Source organism: Triturus cristatus, chromosome 5_1 (assembly GCF_964204655.1).
Source record: "Triturus cristatus chromosome 5_1, aTriCri1.1, whole genome shotgun sequence".
Classification (NCBI taxonomy): Eukaryota; Metazoa; Chordata; class Amphibia; order Caudata; family Salamandridae; genus Triturus; species Triturus cristatus.
In genome coordinates, this window is record NC_140587.1 from 696,769,592 (window position 1) to 696,795,336 (window position 25,745).

The 25,745-nt window shown below is 49.7% G+C and overlaps 1 protein-coding gene across 3 annotated transcripts in view; it reads left to right on the plus strand.

Moving 5' to 3' along the window:
• Nucleotides 1-25,745, plus strand: part of PRKDC (protein kinase, DNA-activated, catalytic subunit) — a 2,754,228-nt gene that overhangs the window by 667,294 nt on the left and 2,061,189 nt on the right. For all 3 annotated transcript variants that reach the window (XM_085605657.1, XM_085605658.1, XM_085605659.1), the window contains one exon: nucleotides 19,088-19,296. In XM_085605657.1, the coding sequence (XP_085461783.1) occupies nucleotides 19,088-19,296 (209 nt within the window). The remainder of the gene's footprint in view (nucleotides 1-19,087; nucleotides 19,297-25,745) is intronic.

A 25,745-nucleotide genomic window follows, 5' to 3' on the forward strand; every position in this document is an offset into this window, starting at 1 on the left:
CTCCAGACATCCGTCAGTGCCCACCTATCCACCCATCTACGGAGGCGTGCCGCTTGTTTGTATGCCGGTGAGTGTACCTGTGGGGGATGTGATCTGTCTAGGTGTGGGTCTAGTGTGCAATTGTAGTCCCCCCTTAGGAGCCATGGGGTCGACGTATGGTGTGCCAGTGCGCTCGTGAGTCTGTCCCAATATTGTTCTTGCTCTACGTTGGGGGCGTATATACTTCCTATGAGCAGCTGTTGACCCTCTAACAGCCCTGTCAGCAGTGCATACCGTCCTTCTTTGCCTATTAGTCTTGTTTGCTCTTTGAAAGGTACCCCCGGCCTGATCCATATGAGTGCACCTCTGGTGAATGCGGAATACGTCGTGGTGCAGATAATGCCCCTTAAACCTCCGTTTGTGTTTGTTGTCCCTTCCCTTACTCTCTCTCCCCCCCCCCCCCCCCTCCCTTTCCCCCCCCTGTTTTTATCCCCTTTTAGGTAACACAAGTTTTAGTACGCTCTGAAGAGATCATTTTTAGACTCACTGCTTATTAGGTCATTGCACCTCGCAGTATTGTACCAAACACTACCTTTCACTCAGGCGGGTTACCCTTCCAATCCTTGGAACCCCCGTCTATACCGTGCACATCCTTTCGCATAGCTAGGTCCTGAAGAAACGCCACTGACCTTTACAGGCAAAGCAGGCGTGAAACATGTTGACCTTTTTCTGAGTCACATAAGCACTTTACGCCCACTAGTGACTCCCTGACCTTCTGGTCTTTTTACTTTACCAGGGGCTCCGTAATATTAAAATAGCATTTTTGGACACCCCTAGGTAATTTTATCCACACACTTTGCACGCACGTAACCATTTGTTCCTTGGATCCTTTTCTCCCTACCCCCGTTTTATCTCACACACTCGCACTCACCTATCGGCTTTTCTCTTTAAAAGTCCTCCGCTAAAGAGACCCTTCGGGGGCCCGTCAGGCATTGCAGCGCCGGCCTGACGAGGAGCAATAAAAAGCCCGATGATGAAGCAAGATATCCTTCGGGGTGTGTGAGGGCAAACTAGAAGCTATACTGAGTCCTCCCCTTCGGGATTGGATCCTTGATTCTGGGGATAGTTCTCTTTGCCTCTTTCACCTTCACCTCTCCCCCTCACCTCTTCCTCCCCTCTACACTTTCTCTCTCTTTCTACCTTTCCCTCTTCTTTTCCCGTTGAGTAGGTGTTCACTAATCCTGTTTCACCTCCAACTAGGAACAATGTCCTCATTGATGTAACTATGTAGCAGATAATGCCCCGCCACTTTTTATGCAGCCGGTCTACCTCCCCCGCTGTCAGGTGTCTCTCTTGTAGGACGGCTACATGGGCCTGCTGTCTCTTAATAAATGCTTAAATAGAGTACCGCTTGCGGGCCGTGTGCATTCCCCCAACATTCAACGTGATGAATTTTATGTCTGTATTAGGGATTCTGCAGGACATGTAGTGTGGGGTTGGGTTTGTGTGTTCGTGATGTATAACATCTCTTGTGCCTGTTGTGCCCATCTTGCCACCCGCCACTCACCGTCTACCAGTAATCTGTATCGTCCATTTCCGCTCTCTTGCCCATTTGAGGATACTTGGGGGGATAAACGAAAGGGGAGGGGGGGTAAACTGCAACAGTGGGGAACAGTCCCGATTCCAAGGGCCTATCGCACAAGGCGATATGCCCAAACTGGTTTTCATGTGTAAACTTTAGTTCGTAACTGAGGGGGTAGCGGCGTCGTTTCTTCCCGGCTCCCGCCATTGTGGCCACCCGTTTATTGCTAATATCGAGGATGCGCCTGCCCGCACCATGTCTGCATTTAGTTACCCGTCTCCGGTTGGAATATTGTTCCCTGCTACTATGGTTGCTGCTCATCCGGATGGTTCCGACCCCGTGTCTTCGAGCCCAGACGCCATTCTGTTCGTGTCCACCTCGGGCTGAGGTCGTATCAGTTCCCCCATGCATGTTCCGGATAATTGTCGTTCCCTTATATCAGTGTGTCTGCTGTCTGGGGAGTCACCACCGGGGGTGTCACCGAGCTCTCTCGAGACATGGGCGTAGCACTGCCCTCGTTTTCCGAGCTGAACAGGTGTGGGCCTCTCTCTATGTCCAACCCCCTCTCCGTGGGACTCAATGTGGCCGCCGCTTGTAGTGCCTTCCTGCGTTCTGTGATAATTTGCGCAAGGTCTGGTGAGCCGGCAGTGGCTGCGCTGGACCGCGCACTGAGTTGCGTGAGGGTGACCTTTCGGTATCGACGTCCCGAGCGTCCGGGTGGTTTAATCGCTTGCTGGTTGGCACCGTCTCTAGGGCGCCGCGCGTGCTGCTCCACCCATGTTTCCGCTTCCCTTGGGTCCGTGAAGAAGTGTGTCGTACCATCGTACATGATTTTTAGTCTGGCCGGAAAGAGGAGCGCTTCACTGCGAGGAAGGTGGCTTTGTTGTTGGACCACACATGAGTAGTCCGGGAACAGCATGACCTGTTTGTCTTCTACTTGTAGTCTCCCATGCTGCCTGGCTGCCCGGAGAATAGTGTCTCTGTCTTGATAATGGAGGAGCTTCATCAGGAATGGTCGAGGGGCATGCCCGGCTGGGGTCTGGGCGCTGGGACCCTGTGGGCTCTCTCCACCGAGAAGTAGGAGGTGAGATCTTTTGCGGGCGTGAATGTTATCCAGGAAGTGATATATTTGATCGGATCCGTCCCTTCTGTTCCCTCCGGCAGATTCATAATTCGGATATTGCTCCTTCGGAAGCGTCCTTCTAGGTCATCCGTCTTGGTTTCCTGGACATGGGGTCTTCGTTAGTGGTTTCCTCTCTTGGTCGGGTCACAGCATGTGTTGAGGGGGTCGATTTCTGCTGTTCCGGGGCATGTGGCGCCCCCGCTGTGCGTTGGCGAACCATGATGTGGGGGGGGGGGGGGGGGGGAGTTCTTCCCCGCTCCGGTGGTTATCAGTGTTTAGTTGCCCTCCCCTCCAGTCCGGCCGTGGTCACTCCTCATCTCCCTTAGGGGTTCTTCGTGGGATTCTTCCTTGCCGATCGTGTGCCCCACTGTGTGACCGCCTCGTGGTGTCGTCCACCGCGTGCTTCCTCGATGTGTTCCAGCACCTCTCTTGGGACGAGCAGCAAGTGGCCGCCCAACAGACCACCTTTTCGCCGGTATCCAACGCCTGTCTCTGAGAGGCGATCTGGAGTCCCGATGATGCCCCCGCTGTCCAGGCGGGGCCCAGTTCCGCCGCTGCTGTCGTGTTAAGCCCGGTCCTTGGCGGGGGGGCGTCCCGCTCGCAGTCGCGGGCGCCGATGTCGCTGGGCCGGCTTCAGTCCCCCCGCCGGTCAGCGATACCAACGCCCGTCCGGGATATAAAGGGCGGCAGCGGGTGTCCCCCTCATTGATTTTGCCCCCTGCACTTTGCCAGTCTAAACGCAGTACGCTATGTGGAGCCCCAACTCTCGATGTCCTCCAGGGGCCTTCTAGCCCCGATGTATGTGTGGGCAGGGGGGGGTTGACTGCGACTCCCCTGTTCAGCCTGCTTTTGTCTTCTTGGGGTGCGCGGTGGATTGGGTGCCGGATCGCACTCCTCCTCCTTGCGGGATCCCGGCCTGTAATCGCCGCGCTCTCACCGTGTGATCTATTGGTGGCGGTGACTTCCCCGTCTCTGTTCGTCTCGGCGCCAACGAGGGTCGGGCGTCAGTCCACCCCCAGGGGCTCCGCTCACTCACCCGGGCAGCGGTTCTGGGACCCGCAGCTCATCTCTTCATGCAGGCCGTGTGTTCCGGTTCAGCCGACCACAAGTGGATTTTGCTGCAGCTCCGGTCCGGCAGTGTGTATGTCGTCCCACCTTCTATTCCGCCGATCATCCAAGCAGATGTTGCACGGGTGGGGGGGATCCTGTGACGATACTCCCACCCGGCTCCGTCCGCGTTTCCCGGGCTGTCGTTCATGGAAGGGGGGGGTCGTCCCCCAGACCCCTGGTGCGTAGCGACTTTCACTCCCTCCGGAGGTCAGCTGAGGCGCCTTTTCGTTTGCCTCGCCTGTGGGGGCACTGGTTATGGTATGTCCGCCCTCCGGTGGCGTTAGTCCCGCTCTAGGATGCGGCTGCCTCCTTCGTCATTTCGGACCGCTACGTTGGTGATCTGCGAGTCCGCCATTTTGCTCAGCGGCTCAGGGAGCTCCCGCTCGGCACCCTAGCAGCGCCAGCGACTTCTGACCCCGGGATTCCGGGCTTACCGGAGCTGTCGTCGTGATCTCCCGGCTCAGTGCTGTTCTTTACTGGGCTGATAGGTGCATGGAGCAGGTATTAGTGGCGCTTGCACGGGCTGCCGGTCGGAGCCTCAGGGAGAAGAGTCCGCCATCTTGGCTGGCTCGGCCACGCCCCACAAAACATATAGTTTGTCTGATGCAACGAAAATACTTCATGAAGACATTCTGGGTAGCCAAATGTACAATAGTCCTGAGAGGAATAGAGAAAAGATTAGAGCCCTCCACTAGGCTAAGCTCACAACAACTAACCAAAGCGTATCTCAGGAGATTAAGAGAATCTACAAAGTACGGCAGAATAAGTCAGTGGAAGTCCAGGGTACAACTGTGTTTGGGAGGGTAGCTCAATCTGATGCTCAGATACCAAAAACAACCTATCCCAGAAGAAAAAGCTAGATATAGCCAGTAAAGAAGTAATATATAGTTAAACAAATCGATAAAGGGCATGGGCATAAACCTTTTAGCTTAAGACAACTAGGAAACAGGCATACTACAATAGAGTATGTTGTCCCTGGAAATATGCATTTAGGACATAGAGGGTAGGAATATAGAAACCGTACATTAGAGGAAGCCCTGATGGAGGAATGATATAAGCAAGTATGTTTTGAATCTTTTAACTTATCACTAGTTGTTAGCCATGCTAATTATTTCATTGTCAAAATAAGGTTGTTTGTGTTTCAGTGAGCAGTGTAGTAATTTCAGCTCCCTGGTCGTCCAAAACCTCTGAGTGCCCTATTTGTAAAAAGTCTATCTTGATTCTTAGTAGGACATTGTAATTTCCCTGCCTAAAAGTGATATAGGGAATCATAGTGGTAAATGGGGATGGAGTTGAGGGTGAGAGGCCACATTCCTGATGTAAGCTGTCACTGACTTTCCACAAGGCAAAAAAGTCTGATTCATGAAGATAAACAGTTTTCTGGGAGGTTTCACTGATTCGTCTTGGTAAAAGCAGAATATTTAGAATGCCTGACGAGGTCCTGGGCCAAATCAAAGCGGAAGAGGCAGAGTTGCCATACCTTTGAGGTATTAATAGGTTCTGGAATTAAAGAACATGAGACATGAGATTTTGTTCGTAGTACTCTTTAGTAGGCTTTACGCATCCTAGTCCACTCACAAATATCCCTTCTATATTTATGTTGTGAGTTGTATTGGGAAACAAAAATACAGTTGTAATGGTTGGGCCACCTACTCCACTTGATGAGCTAAATTCTGTTGTATGGAGTGTTTATTTCCCGAAATATGTTCACATTACTTTGTTACCCATATAATTTAAATTAGTAGCACAATCATAAGTAATTGAACATTAACATTAAGTATTAATCACAAAAATCATTGACTGTCAGTACTGTCCATCATTCTCATTTATTTTCCAAGATTCTCACTAGAGCCCCTTGATAATGGTTAAACAGTTCCTTAGGGTGTAGGTTTAATCAGTCCATATATGGTCTTCCAGTGATTATCTCAGTGATCTGTCTTGCTGCAGTTCTATGTGGTATTGTTTACATTGATCTAAATACAGCAAACCATGTCCCTGCCTCCCCAATGACTAGCAGACCTGGGGCTTTTTCAAGGCTGAAATATTGAGACACATTATGATGGATTTCTAGGTTCTTATATTCCCGTGAATTAGGTGCCACACTTATAGTGATATCCTCACTCTTGTTAAAACACTATGCACATGCCCCTTTGAAGAAGCAAACCAGGGAGAAATAACAGTGAAAACCTGTCATAGATGACTATGAGGAGGACATAATCAAAAGGAAAACCACGACGTTTCAACAAGTGGATAATGCCTTGTGTCATCAAAACTATCCTAGATTTCAATGCACTCAAACGTTAAGTTGGTGTACTCCTGCTTTATCTGACTAGTGCTTTCTCTAACCTGCTGTTTCCACACCGGGCCCACCCAGATAAGCCCACTACTAAAAGGAAATCTCATACACTGAGCCACAAATTAATTGTTGTCCTCCTATAGGGCCTGATTCAAGTGACTCTAGGAGAACTATTACGAAAAGGAACTTCTACTACCCAAAAACAACCTCCCTGCAACTAATAAGGACCCCTACGGACACAGAGGTTGCTTACCGGAATGACAGTCCGGGCAATTTGGGAACAGTTTAAAAAGTGCATATGTATCCAATTCTTTTTTTTGCAGGGTATACCCACTGAAAAGCAAAAAATGGGATAACACAGCAGAGAAGATATATTTCTTAACACCTTTTTCAAAGAGAAATATTCTTTGTTTTGTATGTTCCCCATCTAAATTAATGTTTTTCGGCCATTGTTTTTTAGGTTTCCCCTGCAAAGCGCATGTGCTGTACCTGGGAAATATGTTGAATTTAATATAAATCTTAAAGGGGGCATACATCCTACCCGTACTTTTCAGTGGTTTGTGTGCTTGCCACTTACAGTTTCTGTTGGATGTAGCATACTATTTCCTGTTGTTCCTTTGTGTATTTCTCTTATCAGTGTCCTATGACCCAAGGATTGTTTTCATCCACCCGAATGGCATGCCTGCTGTCACTACAAGATTTGCAACCTTGCTTTGAAGCTACGGCGCTGCCCGAGTGCCATGGGCTCAGCGCGCTGTGAGAATCTCAATGGAGACCTCAGTATCCCAGTTCTCCGTGCTTTGTGGGAAGCCAACACTCCTATAGCAACACACACTCACCAGTCCACCCAGGGCTGAATCAGGGACCCACTCAAGTGGTCTGTTTTGTTTGCTAGCAGCTGGTGAAGAACCAGCAGCCAGCACCGCATCAGAGGCCAGAGCATGTATAGACTCCGCTCGCAGCCATATTAAAGGTGCTCACATTTGTCCACAGCCCGCAGTTGAGTGCAGAGCGGTGGAACGTGGAAAGCCTAAAGTGAGCTCAACTTCACTTTTTCACTTTATGAAGCACACATAAATTAGGTTTAATCTCTTGTTTTGTACAACATTGTAGATATATATATATATTTTTCTTCACAGTGGGACCAGTTTGGAAGTAGGAGACAAGGCATTTCTTGGCTATTCCTTTAATTTGCATTAAAAGTCATTAAAGCCAATGCAGTGCCAAACTAATGGCACATTGTACATTACCTAAATGACAAATAACGGTAACAAAACAGACTTGAAATCTTCTAATGGCGTAATGGGTAATTTTGCGTACCATTTATTAGACCATATGACTATTGTGAGCCTTGAAGGGATTTTCAACCGAACCTCCTTTTAAGAGAGAATGATGCAATATCTAAGTAATTTTTTTTTTTTTTTTTTTTTTTAACGGTTTTTATTGAACAATAATTCGATTACAAGCACGGGCCTACAACCACCAGGGCCGGCCGCTAAGGACAGAATGAAATATACATTTATCAAAGCTGCAGTCGGTTCCCGGGGCTCGGCCCCGTAGTGACTCCGGATAGTTCTAAAGGAACAGGAGACTTAAATCCAACAAACACAAAAAAAAAAAACTAAAAGAAAAAACAAAAGGCGAGGCATAAAGACAAACAGTGCAGGTCAGGCTTTCTCCGGGGAACTCCAGTTCAGACCCTTAAGCAGCACGCGAAAGGAAGGAGTACCGGGAGGCTGGGGACGGGGGGGGGGGGCCAAGGGAAATGAACGTCCATATGTGGTCATTCCAAAAGGTGCCCGGAACCGTCAAGGGTCAGGGGGACATGGCGATATCGGTGTCCACCAGGGGGGGCGTACAGATACCCCCGCGATATGCATTCCATTGCCCCCAGATTCTGCCCCATGCCCCCGGCTTACCACGGGCAACATACACAGTCTTCTCCCTGAACATACACCAGTCCATATTCTCCTTCCATACTGACACGGTGGGCGGCCGCTGGGCACCCCAAAGCTGCGCTATATCTCTCTTGGCAATCATGTTCCCCAGGGCCGCCCACCGAGTCTGAGCCGCGCTATAATCATTGGGCTCCCACACATTCAGGACACAGCGACGCACCTCCGGCAGCAGCACAACCCCAGTGACCTGCCCCATAACCGTATGTACCCGGCGCCAGTAGTCCGCCACCTCGCGGCACTCCCACAGGATATGGAGAAAGGTGGCGCTGAGCCCACAACCCCGCTTACAGAGCCCATCGTCGGAATATCCCATCGAGACCAAGCGAGGACCCGTCACATACACCCGGTGAAGAATCTTAAGCTGTACCAACCGGAGACGGGCTGGAATGGCGACCTCCTTGGGGGACGACAGTGCAGACTGCCAGACCTCGTCGTCCAATTCCACCCCATCCCCCGTCCAAGCCTCCCGAAGGCGCACCAAGAGGTCAGCCCGATGATTAATCAGTTTCTTATAAATTAAAGAAATAGTACTGTCAGGGACATGTCCGTCAAGTATGCGGTCCTCGAGGGGCGAGGAAACCGGGATCTTGGTCCCCTCTCCAAAGACCGAGAGCAGGGCGTGTCGAACCTGGGCATAGCGGAAGAACTCCCTGTCCGTAAGCTCGTATTCGGCCTGAAGAGCCGCGAAAGTCTTAACCGCGCCCTTATGCCACAGGTCTCCCACTTTGCTGATACCAATCGTGTCCCACTGGTCAAACCCCTTCGTAGTCCAGAGGCTCCCCAGGCGATCGGAGGCAAACAAAGGAGTAGCACATGTCAGTCGCTCACTCCAGCCCATGGCCGCAGTGGCAGCCCTCCAGGTCCTCACCGCAATCTTAGTAGGACCCGTAAGGGTCCGGCCAGCCGAGCGGGAATAAAGCGCCCTGTTATAGTCCCCGCCGGGAAGCAGGAACTTGTCCATCTCATACGCCGGATTCAGGCCAGGCGCATACGTGGCATGGTTGATGGCCGAAAGCTGCGCGGCCCAATAATACCCGCGAATGTCGGGAAGCGCGATGCCCCCGTCGTACCAGGGGAGAGTAAGCTTAGCCAGAGCAATACGCGCCCGCCCGTCCCATACCAGTCTCCTCTGCAGGCTCTCTACCTCCCGAAAGTAGGCCACTGGGATGACGTCGAAGGAATTCTGGAGTGCATAGAGGAACCTGGGAAGGGACATCATTTTGAACAGCGCGGCCCGACCCAGCGGGGACAGGGGCAGCCTGCACCACCGGGCCGTGTCCTCTCGCAATCGCCGAAGCGGACGCAGGAGATTCTGCTCATAGCGAGCCACCGGGTCCAGCGAAACGTATATCCCCAGGTACTTAAAGCCGCTCAGGGATACCTGGATCGGAAGCCGAGGCGGCAGGAGAGGAGGACCACCGGAGATCGGATAGACGCAGGATTTAGACCAATTGATCGTGAGACCCGAATTATTCCCAAAAGAAGTCAGAACGTCAAAGAGGACGTTGAGCGACTGCCGCGGTGAGGTGAGATATAGGAGAATATCGTCCGCATACAGCGAAACCCGATCTTCAAAGCCCGGGGCCCACCGGATCCCTCTAAGCGAGGGCTCCCAGCGGAGCCAAGCCGCGAGTGGCTCCAGGGCGAGAGCAAAGAGCAAAGGGGACAACGGGCATCCCTGCCTCGTGCCCCTGCCGAGGGCAAAGGGCCGAGAGACCCGCCCATTCACCACCACCTGGGCCATGGGTCCCGTGTAAAGAAGCTTCACCCAGCCAATAAATCCTTCCCCAAAGCCAAATTTAGCCAAGACAGCCCAGAGGAATGGCCACTCGATGGTGTCAAAAGCCATCGTGGCATCCAGAGAAACCAGCACGGCCGGTTCGGAGAGGAGCTCCGCCCTGGCAAGGGCGCCGTGAAGACGCCGCAAGTTAAGAGCGGTGTTACGATGCGGGATGAATCCGCATTGGTCCGGATGGATAAGATCGCACACGACGCTCAACAGACGAGTGGCAAGGACTTTCGCCAGGATCTTAGGCTCCGCATTTAGCAGTGAAATAGGCCGGTAAGAAGTACAGCGGTCTCGCGGCTTGTCCTCCTTGGGGATAACGACTATCGTGGCCAAACGCTGGTCGGCCGGGAGGGAACCCGCCGCCAGAGACTCACGGAACCATCTAAGTAATTTTGACTATTTTCCTAAAGCTAGACCCTGTCTGCAGTTTTTCAGTTTATGACTCGGTAGCAGTCATGGTTGGAGAAATTGAGTTTTTTTGTAAATTATACTGCACAGTTTGTACACTTTGTTTTTGCATTCATTTCAACTACAGTACTTTACGGTGGGAGCTAAGTTAAGTCTGCCTTCAAAATCATCTGACTTCCTTGTGTGAATCACTCCACGTGACCCAGTTATACATTTTTAAGGTTCATTTTAATCAAATAAAATAAGGCTATATTACAACCTGAGCAGTAGAACAATATTGTGCTCAACATATTGCTCTTATTTTATTGAGACAATAGTACCAACTCCAAAATGTCTTCTCAGAAGAGTTAATAATATTACATTTGCATTAACCTTGATGATATTTTAGTGCACAATGTCATGGTCACAATATATTTGCAGGTTGATATTTTAATCGTAATATTGTGACAGAACCATTTTCAAACATGTCAATAATGATGCAAGGGAGATATTATAATTTGGGTTCTTCACAGGAGTCTTCCACCCACCCCTCTTTTTCCCCCACTGAAGGTAATCTAGTGCCCCCAGTTGTTGCAACTGTAATCTGAAAGAGACTATTAGTTATAGATTCCTTAACTTAGAATTACCCCCAGGTGTCAGACTGAATCTGGAGATTTCTTTCTCAGCAGTACCCCTGCGCGTCAGTTGACTCGGCGTTCGTCATCGGCGTCGTGATCGCGGGGATGATGTCGCGGTATCTACTCTGACGCCGCCCCTGCGCGCTGATGTCAGGTCTCTCTTTTTCTGCACCAGCCAGTGCAGATCCGGAGAGAGCGGTACCCTTTATAATTTTTTGACTAGTGATTTTTCAGCTTTTGCTGACATCTTTTTTGAGTCGTTCGACTCCTGGTGCACGTAGCGATGTCCCATCGTCAGACCGGCTTCAAGCCTTGTGACTCTTGTTGCAAGTTAATGTCAGTCACAGACCCGCACCTCATGTACCTTTGGTGCCTGGAGAGCGACAACGACCCGAAGTTGTGCTCCAACTGTCGGGCCATGAACCCGAAGTCTTGGCGGGAGCGGTCCCAAAAGCTTCTGGAGGCCCGGCAGTCAGCTCCGCGCTGCTCGAGGTCCCGGTCGAGAGGGACGTCATGGGACCGGTCACGGAGTCACCACTATCACTCCTTATTGCAGTCTTCGTCTTCGGGTAAGTCGAAGCACAAGAAGAAGGTGAAGAAGCACTATCGCGCAAGGTTGTTGTTCTTTGGCTCCGCCCATGGAGCCTACTGGGATGGCTCTGAGCTTCCCTCCTTTCCCGGGAGCCGGAGTGTCCCCTGCCCAGCTTGGTGCATTTTACGAAACTGTCCACTGCCTTCGGGCCCTGCACACTTGGCTGGGGGGTCTAGGCCTTCGATGCCCGCGACTCTGGCCTCGGCGCTACAGGGCCCCGGAGGATCCAGGCCTGGATCCGGATCGATACTGGTCGACCTCAAGACGCCTCCTCTGGCACCGATACCTCTGCTGATGCCTCCCCCCACTTCCGATGCCAGTTGTGTCCCCGGCCGGCGTCGACCCCGGCCTCCCCCTCGACTTGGACACGGAGCCGGACCGGCGTCGACCTGTCTTTGGTACCACTGTTCACCCTGGTGTTCTCTATCACCCTGAGTGGCAGCCAGAGGAAGGTGAGGAGGACTGGAAGTAGTCTTTTGGCTCTTTGGCAGACCAGCTTGATGAGCTGGACTGGAGAGAGGAGTTGGGTGAGGCCAGTTGTCTGGATACCTCCACAGACCTTGGCACGCTTTCTCCCCCTACCGTGGCCAAGAAGGAGGGAGCCTCCTACGCAGTGGTTTTGCGTAGAGTGGCTGAGACCTTGGGCCTTAAGCTCCTTACAGTGGCAGTCAGGACTAATCTGCTAACTGAGGTGCTTCAGCTGGCAGTGGCCTCTTCAGAGCCCCTGCTGCCGTTCAATGAGGCCATCACAGACATCGTTCTGGGCACTTGGTCCAAGACCAGCACAGGGGATCCTGTGGATAGGATGATAGCCCGACGCCACGGCCCGGCCCTGGGTGACCCCATTTTCCTCTCCCAACACCCTACTCCAGAGAGCTTGGTGGTCCAAGCCTCAACATCCAAAGGTGTACTCCCTTCTGCTCCCAGATAGGAAATCCGAGAAGCTGGACCATATTGGGAAGATGTTTTCTTTGTTCAGCTTAGGACTGCGGTTTGTGAACACCACATGTCTCTTGGGCCGTTAGACCCACTCTGTGTGGGATACGGTTGTGTAAGTGCTGCCATAGTATCCGGAGGAGGCCCGGGGTCACACTCTCCCTTGCAGTCGCAGAGGGGAGAGACGCAGCTAAGTTCACTTTGATAGCCGTTGCCTGTTTGGCGACAAGGCGGACAGTGCGCATGAGCGCTTCAAGGATTCTAGGGCTACGGCCAGATCCATGGGCCTCGCTGCCACCTCTCATCCTGTGCAGTCTGCCTTTCGTGGCTACGGACGGGGTTCTCCACCACGTTCCACCCAGGGCCACAGGCTGATGCAAGCTACCCAGCCTCTGTGCGTCTGGGGACTTGGACCCATTGCCGTGGGTCTGGGGGCCAGCGGGTGGGCCAGTCCACCAGTGCCCCCTCTGCAGCAGCCGCTAAGTCTTCCTAGCCCGACCTTTCAGGACCACCAGTTGCCAGTGGGCGGCAGGTTCCCCTATCACCTCCCCCACTGGCACAACATTACGTCAGACAGGTGGGTTTTGCAGATAGTCCGAAGGAGCTACTACCTCCCATTCGGGACTACCCCTCCCGCCATGCTACCAACACTCCCATCGCATGTCGGAGGATCACTTGGTCCTTCTCCGTCAGGAAGTTACATCTCTCTTGGCCAAGGGAGCTATTGAGCGAGTCCCTGTCCCAGAAGTAGGTCGTGGTTGTTACTCCCACTACTTCCTGGTGCCCAAGAAGGACGAAGGCCTGCGTCCTATCTTGGATCTCAGGGACGTCAACCGCTTCCCCTGGAAGGAGAAGTTCAAAATGTTGACATTAGCTCAGGTCCTGTCTGCCCTTGACCATGGAGACTGGATGGTAACGTTGGACTTGCAGGACTCCTACTTCCACATTCCCGTCCTGCCAGCCCACAGGCGTTACCTACCATTCACGGAAGGCCGCGAGCATTTTCAGTTTACCGTGCCCCCCGTTGGCCTTACCAGCGCCCCTCGGGTGTTCACGAAAGTGATGGCAGTTGTCGCAGCTCATCTGCGCAGATTAGTGGTTCCAGTCTTCCCCTATCTCGATGACTGGCTGTTGAAGGTGAGCTCGCTATCCTTAGGGGTGACAGTACTGCTCTCAACAAATGCTGATTGATTGTTATATTGATATCAACATTACTGATAAAAATTGTATGTCCACAGTAACACGATATTAAAATAATAACAGCATGCAAGAAACAAGACACTGGCATTGTGATGTGATACAAATCTAATCTACACATTGAATAAATGCATGGTGCATATGGACGAATTTTTAATAGCCAATTCCATACCATATACTTTTGAATTTAAAAAAATAATAGGTATGTTAAGTAGTGTGGATTTGTATACATTAATAATTGGGACATGCTGTCTAATCTCAATAGAACACCCATACCTGAATTGGCAAAGTTTGTTTACGAAGGATATACTTCCATAGTTTGCACTATAACTTACCATTACTTTATTTAAAAGCAGCATTGGACCATTTTAATTATAAATACTTTTAATCCCTTTCGAGGATAGAGACCAATTCTGCCTTTAGGAGTTGTGCTTAATTTGTGCCACTAGTTTCAGGATGTCGCAACAGCACCAGGCGGACCACCTAACTACAGGACATCGCACACACTGCCTTCAATCCTGAACGTTTCACTTGCAACATACTCTTTTCAGGTGTGTTCGTCTAATTGTATCAATAGAAACAAAGCATTACTTTATCACATAAAATGCATTGGAATATCACATGAAAGTCTAGAAGTGGATTATATGTTGCTGTTATCAATCACCTTTACTATTACCATGGTACTGCAGCCTTATGTTTCTAATATGGGTTAGGGCTTTTTTTTTTTTTTTAAACTATAAGACATGCTGCACAACAGCTAGGGCTTCTGATTTATTCAGCACATTGCCGCTACCTCAGGTATATGGTAAGTGGACAGCAATTTAAATTCAAGATTCTGCCCTTCGGGAGAAGCTCCCCAACAGACCGGATCTTCGCACTCAACACAAGGGCACAATGAGGCATCTCAATCCCAGGCAGCTCAACCTGGTGATCTGGCCCCTGAGGTTCTAAAATTTGGTTGCCTTAATTTGCCTTCTGAATGTATGTCCATCCTTTAGGCGACTCGCCGTTCCACTACCCGAGCCTGGTATGTGGCAAAGTGGAAGAGGTTTGTCTACTACTGCCTACCCAAACATTATTGATCCACTAAAGACATTAGCACAAGACATTCTTGGTTACCTGTTTCACTTGCAATGTTGAGGCCTGGCTTACACATCCATTCATTTACATTTGGCTGCAGTGGCAGCATACCTTCAGAATAGGGAACACCCTTCACTCTTCAGAGTCCCCGTCATTAAGGCCTTTATGGAAAGCCTTATGTGAGAAGTTGGCCTGGTATATGATGTTCACTAGTTAAAGAGACCACCTTGTACCATGCCAAGCAGCCCTTATGGTGTGGTTGTAAGTCAACCTTTTCAGACTAGCTGCCCTAGTGGTAGCGTAGGCTAAGCAGTCTTTGAGGCTAAACTCGTTAAAGCGTGTTAAGCAGGCTGTTTTACCATATGTAACCCCCTTTTATACCAATGAAAGGACACCACACAGATATATATTCAAAATATATATGTATTTATTACTCAAAGTATCCCCTAGACTCTTTATGAGCACAGGAGCACAAATCGTTAAACAAGAAAGTATTACAATATACAGAAGTTGCACTTTATATGGATGGGCCCTGGTGGCCACTCAAACCATATACTAAAATAGTGGTATAAGTACCACGAACAGGAAAGGGAAAAGGCCTAGGGCCTCTAGAATCGCTGGGCCTACATGGAGCTAACTTCAGTTAGTGACCAGGAGGTCCACGGGTCGCGTGTGCAGTGAGGAAAGTTACACGCGGGCTCCCATATGTTTTCAAGGGGTGCGTAAAAGTTCAAAAGTTACTGCTAGAAGTGTCTTCTGGATGGGCTACGAACTTGGGACTTAAAACGCAGACACTAGAGATGTTTCTCTACACTTGGGCACCGGAGTGCCAGCTTTACCTCACCCACAGGAAGCGGGTGCGTAGGTCTCGAAGTGCGTCGGGTTTCGTCTATCGATTCAATGGGGCCTGATGACAAAGATGCTGCAGGCGGTCGGTCCAGAAGAGATGCGGTGGATCGGAGTTGTAGAAGACCTGAAAGCAGAGGGGACAGTGTTCACAGTCACTAGCCAGTGACCGGCGTGGCACCAGGTAGGTACCAGGCGATGTCGGGGGCAAACAGGTGATGAGGTGTAGCTTGTCTCCGCAGCCACGTGGTCCCTGAAGGTCGACGACGTCCAGGAGTCGAGTCACGAGCTGTCCCACGCAGGCTCTCGCTGTCGGCGGTGTCGGCGACTCGAAGGAAGCAAACAAGCCTTGGCAAAGGCAGGAGAGTCGTGGAAAGTAAAGAAAGCTGTTTTATTCTGACCAGCAAGGTCAGAGGGGCTGCTCCTTTGGAGAGCAGCTGGGGCCAGTCTGGAGCAACCAGACCAGCGCCGTAGATATCAAGGTTCGTCGCCAAAATGGCCACTAGCCAATGGGCCAGGGACCGGGCAGGCGCGTCGAGATGCAAAGTGCAGAGGGGCCCCACGCAGATCGTGGAGATGCTGGAGGGCTCACCTTTCGTGCAGATGCTGCTCGGGGGTTGGGCTTCTCCGGACCCAAAGCACAACTTGGAGGGAGCCTCTGTTGTCGCGCTTGCAGCTTGTCGTCGGTCTTTCAAGATGGCTGGCTCCACGTGTCTCGGTGCCTCCACGGGTTCCTTCTTTTCAGGGACTGTGGATCGGGCGGTGAGAGGTCTGGAGGTCCAGGTCTTGTCGGGCTCTGGGCTCGGGCTCCGGCGGGAGGCGGCGGCAAAGCAGACGTTGAGTAGCTGGTTGGTGCTTGCGTTAGCAAGATGGTCACTCCCTGATCATAGGGGAGATTTCCTTCTGTCTTCTGTGCAGCAGAGCGTCGAAGTTCCCGTCTTCTTCTTGTGGTTAAGTTGATTCCAGGATGTCTGAAGTCTTAGGACACAGCTCCTACCTGACCAATACACAAAATCCTGTCTGGGGTGGTGCTCTCACCTCCCCTGGCAGGAAACCCTTTGTCCACGTTCCCCAAGCTGGAAGGACTCCCAGCAACAGGAGGGCAGACTTGTGTCTGTGGTGGCAGCATCCATTTTGTGGAGCTGAGGCTATGTCTGATTTTACCCGGGTTTCAGGTACTGTACATGTCGTGTCCCTCTAGAAGGGTGGAATGCTAACCCCGTCGCCAGAATTGGCGAGGGGTTAGTATTCCAATTCGTATGACACCTTACTCGACATGTTTTGATAAAGCCAAACCAAAGATAGCATTTAACCGCGAGGTTCATAATGCACTTAAGAGTATATGGTATGACGATATCTGGAAACGGTAGAAGGAAGTTGTTCCGACCACTGCAGACAGGCTCAGCTCATGCCAGAGCACCATCTCACATGGAACCAAGCACTCTGCCTTCAGGATTGTTAAGGCCTGCCATAGGAGTGACTTATAGGTTACCAGGTGTCCCATTTAAGGTTAGGTATAGGTATACTACACCTAAGTAAGAGGTGGTTACACCAACCTACCCCAGCTGAGTGATCAGCCAGTTGTGTCAAATTTGTTAGGCCAGGCCAGGGGTGGCATAATACATGCTTCAGCCCCTGGTAGGCCTTAGATACACCAATGCCCTGGGTACCTAGTGTACACTGGTACAGGGGCTCACAGGGTGATCCAATCCCAATAGGTTATGCACCTAGGGTGCACAGTGTCAATTTAGTAGAGAGAACAGCAGGCTGGGGGTCTGATTAGCAGGCCCACAGCCTCAATATGTCAAAAACCAGTGAAGCAAAAAGCAAAAATTTGGGGTGACCATAGGATAGCAGACCCTACTCTCCTACACCTTATAAGAATTATCCTTCCCAGGTTACACCCAGTCCCATCATGGAATCTCAATTTAGTTCTCACTAGGCTCATGTGACCCCCTTTCGAGCTCCTTCCTTCTTACCGTCTCTAATTTTAGTCTTGCAAAGTAGCGTTTCTAGTCACAGTCTCGTGTGTGAGTAAGATCAATCTCTCACGCTGGAAGGACCTTTTTTTTCAAAGTTTACGATGTAAGGGTATGTAGTCCTTGGAACGAATCCAAAGTTTTTACCCAAAGTGATCTTTCTTTTACACTTTAACCAGACAGTTGAATTCCTAGTGTTTTCCCACACCCAAACTCAGTAGCTTAGAAAGCGCGTCATACACTAGATGTAAAGAGGGCCCTCATGTACTACATTGATAGGAAATAATTGTTTCATAAAACGCAATAGTTATTTTTTGCATACACTAAATCACACAGTGACAGTGCCATTTCAGAAGCAGGGGGGACTGGCTGGCTGGTCAAGTGAATGCAAACCTGCTGTGCTAAGGCCAAAAGGCAAATCCCTGCTCTTCCAAGCCTGCATTCTAACTATAAAAACGCAGCCTACATGGTCTTTCTAGGTAATATCCCAACAGGTGATATCTGTAAGGCAGCTACTTGGTCCACACAACACATGTTCATCTAACACTAATGTGTGGATCTCATAGCACAACAAGAAGCTCAAGTGGGCCAGACTACTATGTACATTTTTTTCCTCTTCTGCAGCATCCTCTCACTAACCACCGCTTTGGAGAGAACGGCTTTACATTCTATTTACAACTACACATGCCACGATCAGAAAATGTTATCTTGTAAGCATATATTTGTGGCATTTAGTTCTTATGCTCCCACCCTCCTCACCGAAAGCCTTTCGGTTTTTGCAGATGCCTTTTTTCTTTTACTTCCTTTTTTTTGTTGTTGCATGATCTAACTTGTGAATTCTCATCCTTCATCTCCATCACCCGCCAGGTGGGAAAGCCATCTAACAAAGGAGCAGTTGCCCATGCGTATTGCCATTCCTAGGAAGAGTCACTATACCACTAGACTTGAAAAATATCTTTGAAAAAAAAACAGGTTGTACACATCCGAGCCAAACACTAGATGGCAGGAGTATGCAGAGCATGTGAATCTAAGGAAGTACATGCCACAAACAGATGCTTATAGGGTAGGTAACGTTTTCCTTTTTTCATTGCGTTAATATTACTCAAACTCTGTAGACTCTACATTGCAATAGTATTGTGGTAATATAACAGTGTCATAATGCCATTGTTTGAATGTACACCATAGAAATACAAAATAAGTCGCCCCTTATGTAGCAGTAGATATACTCCTCCATGGGTCAAGATCAACAAAGTAAGGCATTTTTAATAACTTTTTTAGAAGGTGCATACTTAATTGTTCATTTATTTGATCTATTTCTTTCTTTTAGAGACCATCAGAACGGTATAAAACTCCTGTATTTACAATAATGGTCTTATGTTTACAGGATTTTATTACATTGGGTGATTTAAGTTTACAAATGTGCAAATGTTTTAGGTCCTAGCACTGTAGTACATGACGTTCAAAAGAGAATTTAAAGCAAAAGTAACTGGCCTGTAGTTTTATTTTCAAATGTTAATCAAGTCACCTAAGAGGGATGTTATCTGAGATCCCTGCAGACAAATATTAACCATGTTCCTGATTATTTCGTTTTAAAGGTGTTGGAGAAGGAACTGCTGAATGTAGACCTGGTTGAGCTGATAGCAGCATCTGTGTGTGACCCATCTAGTGTTGGCTTCAACGTAGCAGATGTGCAAGTCATGAAACATCTCCCAGATGTTTGTGTAAAGCTTATGAAAGCTGTAATGAACTCTCCCTACAGAACATCCCTGGAGTCCTGTATAAAGAAAAGGATCACATCACAAAGGTACGATCTCCAGTCGTTTGCGGGAAATAAGGGCTAATGGGTATATGTGTATGGAAAAACAAGTCTGAACACAGCATACAAGGCAAATGGAAAGGATGCATAATTGATCCTATATGGGACAGCCTGTTGAAGGCTGAAGCAGTAGGCTGAGTACCTACAAAGAAAAAAATATAGCTTGCCTATTAATTGAGTCTTTACCACTACACATTCTAAATCTGCAAGTAAACAATCAAGTGGCAGAATGCCTTTATGAAATGACGCACTCCTTTACCTAACCTGTTTGCAACAGATGAAAAAAAGACATGAGAACTCCAACTGAAATTCCGAGTAAAGTGCCTTCCGTTAATAATTTAAGGATTTTGCCATAAAATATTTCTACCTCTGTTACTATTTATTGAAGAGGTCATCAAGACAAGATGCATCAGCAGGATACTCAATGCTTCAGCATGGTCATCAGTGAGATTCATCCGTGATGATACTTGCAATCAGATGTACACATTTTTTAGATTACCACATCAATACTTTTTGTTGGCCTTGATAAACATAACATACAAAATTCAAACTTGGGAAGTCTAACATGGAAGTTTGTCTCCTGAAATCCTAAATCACGGGCCTCTTAATCAAACATTAGAGTGTACTAAAATGGCAAATCTGTTTTGTGTGGGTAATCCAGGGGACACTGTCCCTATAACATAGATGTTTTACAAAATCTTAGCATCTCGACATGCTTACATGGCTAATTGTAGAAATCCTGTTAGGCATTCTTTATTTAAAGAACTAGATTCATCAGTGAGTAAATCAAACATTTGAATTTTATTTGCTTGTTCTAGAGTATCCAGGTCTAAATTAAAAACAAATGGAGCTTCCACAATAACTTTTTAGAGAAGTTCGGTTTATTAAAGGACATAAACATGCACCACAGTGTGACGCATATGACCGACAGTCAGCAATGCAAAATATCACATTATCATGGAGGTCATACAATAGAGGCAAACTCCATTATGTACCACATGTCCAGAAACAAAAAGACTAGGAGTAAAAGCTGCATCCAACTGGTAAGACGACCAGAGAGAACCCTCCCCCCCTGTTTTAAAGGGGGTTCAAAGTATATGTCAACAGAGTTTAGAGACAGGAGGTTGGAGGAAGGAAAAGAAGTAACCAGCGATATAACAACCTGGGTCCTATACGGGCTAGAAATGGATAGAGGGCAAGGCAAAGAAAGAGGGAAAAAAAGGGAGAAGGAGGGGGGTGCCTCAGGCAGTTTCAGGTGTAACCCCTGCGGGAATGTAGAGGGAGGAAATCTGAGTCCCTGCGGTAGGGAGCCGGCCATCCTTCCAAAGGGTATCAGCTCCAGAGGCAGGGGAGGCATGTTCAAAGAGTTGGAGGGCTCGGATCCGGGGTGGTGTAAGGCAAGAGTTTTCCAATTTTGAGACATAATCAGTGCCTGCCAGATGCGAGCCAATTTGGATTCTGTGTGTGCTATCCTGAATGATAAAAGTTCCATCGCCATGACATGCCAAAGGTGTGTGAAACACAAGGCAATTGGCAGTGCAGTAGGCTTTTTCCAATGGAGGGCAAGCAATTGTCTGACCGCACCCAGCATCTGCACTATAAGGTGACGATCAGCATGATTCATAGCAGTAAGTGTTGTGGGTCGAATGCCCAGATTGACGGTGGTGTATGAGCTTGGTAGGGGAAAACCTGTGGTGTCCTTAATGTGGCTCAGAACTTCCTTCCAGTATAGGATTAGTAATGGGCAAGACCACCAAATGTGAACAAAATCGCCGGCAGCCGATTGACAATGCCAACAGCAAGGGGAGGAAGTGGGGAACATTTTCTGTAACTGTGCCGGGGTATAGTAACACTCAGTCATTAGTTTATAAGCAGTTTCACGTTGGGGTATACACCTACATAGCTTAGGAATGTCTCACCAGAGCTATTCTCATTGTTTCGGGTAGATTTCTTTTGTAGAGTCTGTACTCCATTGCGTTTGTTAAGTGTGTGGTTAAATAGGGGTGGAGTGTTGTAACACCCGGTATGTGCGAGAGATCAGACCCCCTGTGCCATCAAGTGAGTGCTCCAGTGTCTCAAAAGGTGTGAGTGGCCGTGTTGCCCCCTGCACATTAGGTGGTTGAAGAAGCCAGTGTGACAGTTGGTAGTATTAAAATCAGGATGTGTCCGGGAGTTGGAAGTCCCCTTTGCATTGATCAAAGGTCTTAAGCGTGCCCCCTCAAAGAGGTCTTATATTGTATGGCACCCACCCTCCCTCCAAGCTTAGAACGATTGTGGCTGTAGGGCAGGGGGAAAGTCTGGGTTGTAGGCTAAAGGTGTGTTAGGAGAGGGGAATGTAGCGAGGCCCCTCAGGGTCACTATCCTGTCCCAAATATCGAGGACTGTGGGGGTGGCAATGTAAGCAGTACAAGGTTGAAGATGCCTCGGGAGCCAGGCCAAGTCCCAGAGGCGGCAACAGGACACCGCATGGTCTATGTGGAACCAATGCTTTTCACGAACGACCCACTCTGAGATACATTGGAGATGTAACGCCCAGTATTACTCCAAAAGGTTGGGACACGCCAGACCCCCTGTACGCCCCCCCCGGTCTCTGGGCAGCATGAAGATTTCGTTGGAGAACCTGGGGCATTTCCCACCCCAGATAAAGGTGTTAATATTGCATTGGAGGCGAAGGATAGCAGCCTGAGTGATAGGGGTAGGCAGTGTCTGAAACAAATATAAAACTTTCGGCAGTATGGACATTTTGACCACGTTAAGCCTGCCAAGCCAGGACATAGAAAGCGGTTTCCATGCCCGCAGATCCTCTAAAACTGACCTTCTATATTCCGACAAATGGCTTGGTTCCATATTGGCAGGGACAGAGTTAAATTGAAGCCCAGATAGCGGAGTGAGCACGGTGCCCAATCAAAAGGGGCGAGTGACTGCAAGCCGAGTACCTCCTGTGGGGGAATCTTTAAATTCAGCTCTTGGGACTTGGCCATGTTGATTTTAAAACCGGACAGCCCCTCAAAGGACCGGAGGAGAGTTACTAGGGCAGGCAGTGAGATCTCAGGGTTGGCCAGGGTAATCAATAGGTCATCAGCAAAAAGAGCAACCTTATGTTCCAGGCCGGCGAAGGGTATGCCTTTGACGTCTTCCGCCAGGCGTATAGTGATCGCCAATGGTTCGACCACTAAGGCAAAAAGCAGGGACAAGAGCGGGCAGCCCTGTCTAGTGCCCCTTTGCATGCATATGGGTGGGGAGAGCAGGCCATTTATCAAAATCTGTGCCATGGGAGAGGAATGGGGCACAGTAGTTTGAGATGTCATGACTGGTCACAAGCCAATTTTCTGCAGGACTGCACGTAAGAAGGCCCAACTAACTCGGTCAAAGGATTTTTCATCATCTATAGAGAGAAGACAGGCGGGGATGTCCTGGCGATGAACCTTCTTGACCAAGTGGGCTATCCGGCATATATTGTCCGCTCCCTGGCGATGGCGTAGAAAACCGACCTGGTCTGGGTCGACCAGGCTGGGAGGGTATGGTTCCAGGCGATTCGCCAGAATCTTGGTGTAGATCTTGGCGTCCGTATTTAACAAGGCAATGGGGCGGTAAGATGCGCATGAAGAGAGGCCCTTGCCCGGTTTAGGGATGAGTACTATTTCAGCCGCAGACATAGTAAAGCCCTTAGTGTCAGAAAACAAGTTAAAAAGACGTAGTAGGTGGTCCTGAAACTGAGGCAGGAACATGCAATAGAATTAGACCGGAAGGCCATCTGGTCTAGTGGTTCTGCCTACCGGTAGTTCAGAAAGAGCGCACTGTAGCTCGACTAAAGTGATCGGGGCCTCGAGGAGCTGCGTGTGCTGAGCGTCAAGGGGTGTCCACGTGCAAGAGGCTAGGAAGGAGAGAATATCATTTCCTGGGAGGGGGCACTCCCATTCTCATAGAGAGCAGTATAAAAAGAGTGAAACACTCGGTGCTTATCTTGTTCTGAGATAGCCCATCCTCAAGTTTAATCTATGATATGTGGGCCTGTGCCGCCCGCCGGCAGAGCCGTCGGGCAAGAACAGACCCCACTTTGTCCCTCCCTTTGCTGTATCTCTGTTTTAAGGCAAGCAACGACCTCTCTGCATTGTTCGTTCGGTGTACCCTCAGTTGCCCCGGAATAAGGACAGCTCCCTTTTGTGACACCTAGAGGGCCAGAGTGATTCAGCCTCTCCAAAGACTTAATGTCCCCAGTCAGACCCGTCTTCACTAGCCTAGCCTCCCGTGTATGGGCGATAATTGACGTAATGGCACCCCGTATTGTTGCCTTGAAGGCGTCCCAAAGAGTAAAGGACGGAGTCTCAGGAAGGGCGTTAGACTCAAAGTAAGCTGAGATTCCTCGCCAGATCTCAGCCACTTTGACCAGATCGTGCAGGAGGTGGTGGGGGGGAGTCGCCATCGAGGGCAGGGTCGCGATGTGGTACCCCAGCACTGTAATACCATTTCCACATGAGCATGGTTGGAGAGGGAGATGTCGTAAATGAGAGAGGCGAAAGGCAAAGTCAAGAAGCAGCGGCAAAGCCGGAAAAGGACAACAACCATTTCGCAAGGCAAGGTAGGTATGAGGGAAAACCCCCAAAAAGCACACCCCCAGCCAGAGATCCTTCAAGAAAAGGATAAAAAGAAGAAAGAGTAGAAAAAAAGCAAAGTAATCAACAAATTGCCAACCTGGCTAAAAGGCTCCTTTTAAGTCTTGGAATGGCCCACTTGTCTGTGCACGGGCCACTCTGGAGAAGTCACTCTCCAACTGAACGAATCGGGTAGGGGGTGCGCGGAAGTAACCAATAGGTCGTTTAGTCTCCAGCCTCCACAGCCAGCGGCCGTCAAGGCAAGGTAGGAGGTCAAAGCCAATGTCGGAAGGGTCCCCGAGGTAGCTCCGTCATGGGGTCCCAAGTTTCAGGCGATAAGGAGAGGAGAGTTCCTGAGCATAAAGCTGGTAGTCTCTGGGGATGGACCCTATTGGCATGTCCTTGCTGTGTAAGCAAAGTCCTAGACCCAGTTGCATTAGCATCCAGAGGATATTAGCACCAGGTAGCCGGTCCAGGGCCTGGCTTTGAGCGGAGCACCCCCAGGCTCAATTGGAAGCTGAAGTGGAGTGGGCTGGAGTATTTGCTCCATCCATGGTGCGGAGGTGATGAATAATGTCCTGTTTGGCTTGGGAGGAGGACTGTTCCTTATTATGTGCTCTGGGTTTGGCAGGGGGCACTGTAGACCATTCCGAGCATATGGCCTCTCGGGATGGCCCGCGAGGAAGTGACGGGCTAGCCTCGCGGGAATCTGTCGGAATCTGCACAAGTTGTTTGGCTTCACGTAATGAGCGAATCACCCAGCTCTTACCCTGCCAGGTGAAGATGAAAGAAAAGGGGTGGGCCCATTGGTATTTGATGTTGAGGTCACGCAGTTTGTCCGTGACAGGCTTGAAGTCTCTATGGCGTTGCAGCGTCACTGGGGCAAGATCCTGGAATATTTGTATGGAGTGTCCTTTGAGGACCAGTTCCGCCTTCTGACATGAGCCTTGTAAAATAGCTTCCTTTTCAGTGAAAAAATGCATTCACATGAGGATATCTGGGACAAAGTCCGGGCGTCCGTGGCCGTGGCCACCCCATGAGTTCTGTCCAGGGTGGGGGGAAGCGAGACATCCTCATCCCCCGGATCGTTTGGAGTAGATCTGCCATGAATGCCATGTTGTCTAACCTTCAGCCTCCCTAGGCACACCTCTAATGCGAAGGTTGTCCCTTCTGCTCCTGTTTTCCAAGTCCTCCTGTTTCAGTTGTAGGTCAATGTGTTGTTCCTCCAGGGTAGCCATTCTGCGTCACAAGTCCTCCTGGTCTTCCGAGTGGTCATCCACCGTATGCTGCAGATCGTTAACATGCTACCCGATCTCCTTAATGTCACGCTGAAGGTCATGAAAGCAGGCTTTGAATTCCATCTTGAGAGCAATTTCAGACCTTATTTCCTGGCAGAATTTGTTAATGTAAGCCTGCGTGAGGGGGAAGATCTCGAGGTCACCGGGCGTGGATGCGGTAGGAGAATTGATGGTGGCCATAATCGGGGGAGCCTGATTTGAGCCACAAAGAAGCGACCGGGTTGTCCCTAGGATGGCTGACTGGGGTGCCTTTGCCACGTGTAATGGCAGAAGGAAGGTACCGCCACCTGCGAGTGTCCGAGGAACAGCGAGGTGCAGTACTGTGGTGTGACTGATAGCCAAAATATGTCAATGGCTGCGAGGATTCGGGACAGTCGTATGATGCCTGTGTTGGAAATCTGCGAGGGGCTCCCTACACAGTCCAATCTGGATTAATCGACAGGTGAGAAAGGCCCTGGAGAGAGCACCTCAGCCAGAGCAGGTCTTTCACAGGTGACAGCGCAGGGGCCTCAGGAGCCAAAGTGCAGTTTGTCACAGAGTCATAAAT